At 39.1% G+C, this 7,252-nt stretch overlaps 1 protein-coding gene across 1 annotated transcript; it reads right to left on the reverse strand.

Moving 5' to 3' along the window:
• Nucleotides 1-1,912: 1,912 nt before the first annotated feature.
• LOC141689222 (uncharacterized) lies at nucleotides 1,913-6,918 on the reverse strand. The gene is made up of 4 exons (XM_074493439.1): nucleotides 5,425-6,918; nucleotides 5,050-5,234; nucleotides 3,866-4,089; nucleotides 1,913-3,540 (listed from the first exon to the last, which is right to left on the reverse strand). The coding sequence occupies exons 1-4, from the start codon at nucleotides 6,749-6,751 to the stop codon at nucleotides 2,793-2,795; spliced, it is 2,484 nt and encodes an 827-aa protein (XP_074349540.1). The 5' UTR covers nucleotides 6,752-6,918; the 3' UTR covers nucleotides 1,913-2,792.
• Nucleotides 6,919-7,252: the final 334 nt, after the last annotated feature.

The following is a 7,252-nucleotide window of genomic DNA, read 5'->3' on the forward strand; positions in this document are numbered from 1 at the left end:
GTGATTACTTTGTTGTACCCCTTTGCGAAGAGGAGCTTTCTTCTGGGGGGGGTTAAGCGTGAAAGATTGTTAATCTCTCTCTCTCTCGCCTCGCACCTCACACATGTGCTTCGGACACCTTTTGATAACTCCTGGTGGCGGGGCTGCTCCTTCGACGGCGTCCTGGATCCTTCGCCGCTGTAGAGGTGTAGCTGTGGTTGGGTTCCTACAAAACAACACCGGAAGGGGGGTTGGAGTCCCGCGGCGCCTCCGGCGTGAGAGTAAGAACTAGCTTTTGAGGAAGATGAAGATAGATATGAATGTAAGGTGGTTGTGTGTGTATATGAGTGTGAAAGAATGATTAACCCCAAAATCTCACCTCCTTGGGCTATTTATAGGCCAGGGGTAGGGTTTTGGGGTTAGTACCTTTAGATCATAGCCATCGGTTCTGAGAGCGGAGGACACCTGGCTGCAGTGGATGCTTTACACGTGTCAGCGCAGGATTGGCCGAGAAATGTTCTGGGGATCCTCTGACACTTGCCCTGATTATTCTCATGATTGATGTGTGAAAGTTATCCCCATCACGTGCCTGGGCCAACGTCTCACGTGCTGGGATTTACCAAGGTTAGGTTTGCGGGACTGCGCCGGTTAGGAGCGGTAGTGTTCGGGACTACTCCTCCTAGGAGCTGCGTGGAGTTAGGAGATTAGGAGTAGTCCTCCCAGGAGTTATATGGAGTTAGAAACTTAGGAGTAGTCCTCCCAGGAGCTGTATGGAATTGAAGGCCTGGGAGTAGCATTCCCAGGAGTTATATGTACTATCACTGGCACATCTTCATCACTGCACACAGTACCCCTATTGTAAATAATTCTTTTCTAAGCATCCTAGATTAGCCAAACAACCGGAGCTACATCTTTCTGAATATCCATGATCAGCCAAGCTAATCGACGGTAGCGAGAAGAAGAAGGGAAGCTACATCCAGTCCCTTCCCTTCGAATAATCGGAGCTAAAAGAAGATTTTTTAGCCATTTTTAAGAACGAGACACGAGTCGAAACAAAAAAGAAGCAGGCTTTTAAAAAAAAAGGCCAGATTTGAACACGGATCAGCCTCCATATTTTATAAACAAAAATAATATTGAAACGAGAATGAATCACAAATGTTATTATTTTTAATGAAGTGTAGCTTTCAGGGTTCCGCCTACAATGACAAGTCAAAATTACAGGTAAAAGAAATGTATACATAATCGCACAAATGAATCATCCTTCAGGAAATGTGTATGCATACACGAAGCAGAAATTTGTTTCCCATTGATGAAAGGCTGGGGATAAAAAGGGTGTGAAATGTCAACTCATAATCCACAAATTCATTTGCCTTCACGTACAAGTAATTTTTTCTACTACACAAGTCGGATACGCAATCTGGAGGATAGTATAAAGATATTACATCATTTTTTATTCACACAATCTTCAGGTCAGGTGTAAAAGTAAAATAGAGGTATTTTGTGTTTGGGATTCAACTCGTTTATAACAATATTTGTTCCATATCAGAACCCATATGTAAGCAAAACGAATCTAGTGAGCTCAAGCTTCTTCACAACAAACTCGTTTTTGTTTACTGCAAGCTTGGCCCCCATACAGTAGTACAGTTCTTCAGTAATGACTTCTCTGATCCAATAAAAATTTAAAAAATTTAAAAAAAATAAAATAAACCCACCCTGGAAGAGTGGAAGGGGTTCAGGTTGTACCATCATGAAGATCATCAAACATCATCAGTCTAACCTGATTTCAAGCCAATTAAATTTACGGAGATTATGGTCACCTAACCACAGAACCAGGTCACACCAGAGCGTCGTGCCCAGAACACAGAATGCAAATTGTCGGGTTCTGGGAATTGTTTACTCATGAATTTGAACAGGATGCTGATTGGCTAAAGTATATTGAAGCAATTTGGGTCCCCGATTAATCTAGAAACAATAGATTTATGTGCAATGAATGTGAAAAAGAATTAACAGAGAACTGTCCTAAGATACAAAGATATAACTGTTTTGAGTTCTATCAGTTGAGTATATAGACTAGAATTTCATCACTTAACAGCTAAACAAATAATCTTAATGCAAAACTGGGTAGCATCCTCCTAGACAACTTACCTCTTCTGGTTTTGTGAATCACACCATAGAAGCACTTGACCACTTTACAAACGGAGCTGCTTCACCTTTCCAATATAAAATTAGGAAGCAGAAACAGCACAAGTCTCCGTTTTGTCAACTGCAATGCCGTGGGGAAGCTCAATGGGTTGTCTGACATCCTCCAAGTTATACTTGGGAAGATCACTTGGGAGCCTCATTTGACTGTATATTTATTCAGAAAGCAGGTTTTGTAGCCGAGATAATATAGCATCAACCCGACTGTGCCGGAATGCCAGCAGCTTGTGAAGTGTGTCATGATTGATTACACAAATCAATCGATCTTCCCTTGTATTTAGATTCTTCTTTTCCAGTGGTACTAGACCTAATTGACTGGATCAACAGAATTCACAGATGCAACTCAATGCCATCATGCCATCATAAAATATATCATCCACAACTGTTTCCAAGTTCCAAGTGATGATGGAACTAATAAAAACAGGGTGTACAGCTTTGATGCCAGTAAGTAGGGAATGTCATTAAGTCATGGAACAGGAAATCTTTGCAACTTCAATATATCAACCCCTCATTAACTCCAAGCTCCACCTCATGCAACAGAATTCCTCGTTGCAGGTTGTCAATTGAATCAAATTCTAGACCAAGAAAACATGTCTATGTATAGAAAATGATCTCTATGAAAATGTATCCTGCTCTCCAGAAAGCCTAAGCTCTTCACTACGCTGCAACAACTCCTCATAAACCTTCAAGGAGCTTGCAGTGAACTTCTCCATCGCCTCAAAAATGCGCTGCATACTCAACTGAAAACTAGTGTTGCTGCTAGTTTCATTTTGATACACCACCTGACCGGCCACTGAGAGGCTGTTACCTACACCAGAAACCAGAACAATCCTTTTATCCAACTCCTGAATCTCCTTATGTATCTTCTGGTCTTCCCTCTCCAAGTTTTTGACTTTTAATTCCGTCTCCCCGTTCACAGTCATTCTCTGGCGCATTTCTACCTTATCCCGTTCCCAGAGCTGTAGCACAGCTGCTGCGAAGTATCTCATTGTCTCAACCACTTCTTTCTCAGATATTGCATCTAGTGCTTGTGACCACTGATTGCAGATTACAAACACAGGTGGTGCTCCCATTCTACCAGGAGAAAAAGGTGCGATCCCATCAGCCGTTTCTTCAGGTTCATACAGTAGACACTTCAGAAGCCAATTATTTAATGCTCTGACATATCCCTTCTGGGATGCAACCCAACAAGAAAATCTAAAAACCCAGTTAAGAAGCTCTTGTTCAAGCTGCAATGTGGCTTCAAGATGAGCATCACTTGAGTATCTGTTGGATACAATATCATCTAATTGTCGAGCTGCTCCAATGGCTTGACGTTGACTTTGATGGCAGTCAAGCATGGCTTTCCATAGTCTGGTCAACCTGGATTAGTAGAGAAAACCTCCCATATCAGATAACATAGAAGTAACAACTATAACGAAACTAAAATTAGAATGGTTTGGAGATAAACAAAACAAAAAATTACGAAAAACAATGTCATAACTTAGAAATTGATATATTCCATTTGGTAATTTGTATAGTACAGCAGTACATCATTTAGAAATAATTTTTTACCAAAACATGATAATATTTTATAACAATATTAAATAATAATTTGTTGGATGTGCAATGCATGTGTAGAATAAACTTAGCAGCAAAAAAATAAGTACTGCGAGGAAGTCATATCAAAGGTCAGAGAATTATATACCCTTGGATGAGTCCAATCAGTTGTGGCCACAGTTCATTATCTCTTAAATCATTTATCTTCACAGAAATCTTATCAACAGCTTGAATTGCAATTCTAGTTTTTGTGGAAAGAGTCCTGACTAAAATTCGGGTCGTTTCAATCTTTTGAGCCTCAGCACCCTTTTCACTCAGACGTTTCAGCTTTCGAGACTTCCTCTCATGTTGTACTCTTAATTTCTCTTCTATCTGTAACACAGATAAGCACAAAAGTACGTTAGGTAAAGGGCAAGAATTTAGCCCCGACAATGGAGTTCAAAAAAATTACTTGACTGTCTAAGCTAACAGAGAGCAGTTTCAACATCAGAAGATAATTGAAAAATGCAAAAGCTTAGTCGGCTTAATGTATCAATTAAACTCTAATCAAAATTATTTATGTTTAATTTGTTGAAGCAATTTAAAGGCTACTGATGAAAGTCCATCCAATTGTAGTAAATATGGAAAGAACTTAGCAGAAAGATTTATGCAAAGATCACATATCAAGAAAACGGTAAATGAAGTCTGATACTTTCAGTGCGACAATGAATTATAACAAGAAAGAAAAAAAAATTATATGCAAAAACTTATCAACAAGGGAAACATGGAATGAACAATGACGCAGAAGGTGCATTCTACAAACAATCGAAGTAAGTAATTTTCAACCTCGAAAATAAGGCAATCCGATGAGGGGGGAAATCAAAGCTTAAAAGCAGACAGTTTGTGGTGCAAAGAGTAACCGATTGAACCTAGATTTCACTCCTAAAAAGAATAATACATCACTTCCTCTTTTAAACTATGCAACAAATTTAACAGATATAGTATATCTTTTGAAAATTATATTCGAATATGTTAACGTCAACTGACAACCTACCCTCATAATATATTGGGTGGCAGTCATTAGGGGTATAACCAAGTAAAACTCAGTGGACTTAAATAATTATCAGTGGCAGAAATTAACATACATATAATTTAAACTACTAATTCCAACCAGGAACCATATCAGTAGTCAGCGCAAAATTAATTAATAACTTGCTAAGAATATGAACCACTTAACACTTAACATACATGTGCAACGTTACAAACATAACAAAACAGCAATAAAAACAAAACAATTGCAGGTGTAAATATATTAAACATATCTTAAAAGAATACTACGGCAACAGCTTATACCTTAACTTCCTCGTATAATTTCTTCTCCCAGAGTAGTAACTTCTGCAAAGTAGAGGAAAGATTTGTGGAACTCAACCCTGCAGCATCATCATAATTTAAACTAGGAGCCCTTTCAGAAGTAGAAGCTTCTGAGGATACGATTGATAGTGAAGGAGCAACTACACTTAACATCTTGGACGAAACAGCTGAAAGCACATTGAGAGAACAAATATTAAGGATCCATAATGAGAAAATTGTTCAGCATAGCAATCAAAGTTTGTATTTTTATTTAATTCTGTTACATAAAAGATTGTATTTTTACTTGTATACACGAATCTAATCAGCCAGATTAGTTCTTACAAACTTTATAATACTAAATCACATAGTACTTCTCACCTTGATAGGCCGCATGCTTGCGACTGTGCGGATGTTTTCCAATTTCAAGCATCTTCGAAAGCTCATTCCCCATTTCAGAAGCTCTTTCAAATTGAATTTGAATTTCCTTCACTACCTCAGAATCATCACGAAAAATTTTCAATCCAGGGCGATGGCCACCAGACTTATCCTCATTCTTATCAACAACTTTCTTATCAATCATATGCACCTCATACTCCACCGGATCCTCATCCACAGACTCCCTCGCTCTACTACTCCGATAATGCAACTCCGAATCACGTCTACTTTCCTTCCCTTTTCCTTCCACCACATTCTCCATCGTCGCCTTCATATACTCTTCTCTACCAACATGACTACCTCCGCCTTCATCGACAAATTTCTGATTCCCTTGCACTTCCTTTAACACTTCATCCTCATCCTCCAAATCCGGAATCCCTTCCTCCTCCCTTAACTCCTTCGAATTCATACTCGGAGTATGTGTAGGGGGATAATAATCCTGAAAAGTCTCAAACGGATTCAAAAAATCCCAAGCCGAACCGCCTCGTGGAGGCGAGGGAGGCGGCTTCGACGTCGATACCACATTTGCCGCCGGAATCACATTTTCCGGCGGTAACGAACCGAAAAACCCGCCATAACTATTATTATAATTACCATAACTAGTACTAGCAACCTGATTATTACTATTATTATTACTATACATATAAGGATTATAAGCAGAAGATGAACTAGCAGAACTCGAAAAATCCCCAAACTTAACCGTTTCAGATACAGGTGGTCGTTGCTCATACAATACAGAAGGCGTCCTATTACGACGCATATAATTAATATTCATAAAATGACCGGTATCATTATTATTGTATTGAGCTAGGGTTTCATGATCTATATAATTCAAACGACCATACATATCATTATTATTCTGAATATTATGATTGTAATTGTGATTGTGATTGTGAATTGGTGAATCGGAGTCGGAGTGAAGATGAAGATGCTCCGAGTCAGAAACGTCTTCGTCCGAAGAATTGAATTGTAGATGTGAGCCAGCTGAGTTTGAGTGAGAGTGAATGTGATGAATTGGCGAAGCAAGAGGTGATGGATCGAGTTTCCGGTGAGTCGGAAGGGGTAGAATCGGCGGCGCCGGAGAAGAGGTGAAGCGGAGGTGGAAGAAGCGGTGGAGAGAGATGCCGATTGATTTGAGAGAGGTGAAGTAAGCGAGATGAGCGTCGGCGAGTGCGAAACGGTGGTGGATTGCGTCGTTGAGGAAGTTGCAGCGGTCGCGGCACAGCGCTACCGCCGGTTGGTCATCGAGTTTTGAGCTTGCACAGCCCATACAGAGAGAGGGAGAGAGATAGAGGGAGAGATTTGTGTATAAATGAGAGAGATTTTCTGTCTGTTTAAGAGAGAGAGAGAGAGATTGGGGGGCTATGGAGGTGGGAGGGGGTAGAACAGTCGTATTGTTTTGTGTGCGGACTGACTCACTGTTTGTGTGACTCCGCGGGACCACTTTCACTCATATGCCTCCCATATATACAAATTTTGTGTTTCAAAAAAATTTAAAATGACTTTTATATATGTGAAATAAAAATTAATTTTACTTATTAAAGATAAAATAAAAAATAATTGAACTATTTGTCAAAAAATATGGACTAACCACGTCACGTAAGCGTGTATGTAACTATATAACATTCATTAAAAAAGTATTTTCTTTTTCTTTATACATATTCTTTTAACTTAATGACTTTTTATATGCATTTTTAATGAATATAAATAAATAACATAAACAAATGCATTTTTTATTTCAGTTAACACGTCTATTTATTTGACTGGGTGT

Source organism: Apium graveolens, chromosome 10 (genome assembly GCF_009905375.1).
Source record: "Apium graveolens cultivar Ventura chromosome 10, ASM990537v1, whole genome shotgun sequence".
NCBI classification, from domain to species: domain Eukaryota; kingdom Viridiplantae; phylum Streptophyta; class Magnoliopsida; order Apiales; family Apiaceae; genus Apium; species Apium graveolens.

What these genes read in the sequence shown, in the direction of transcription:
- LOC141689222 (XM_074493439.1), bottom strand. Translation starts at nt 6,751, where the DNA reads ATGGGCTGTGCAAGCTCAAAACTCGATGACCAACCGGCGGTAGCGCTG. An exon ending in AATTATACGAGGAAGTTAAG is followed by an intron (nt 4,090 to 5,049) that starts GTATAAGCTGTT and finishes TCTGTGTTACAG; the next exon opens with ATAGAAGAGAAATTAAGAGT. An exon ending in CTGATTGGACTCATCCAAGG is followed by an intron (nt 3,541 to 3,865) that starts GTATATAATTCT and finishes CTACTAATCCAG; the next exon opens with GTTGACCAGACTATGGAAAG.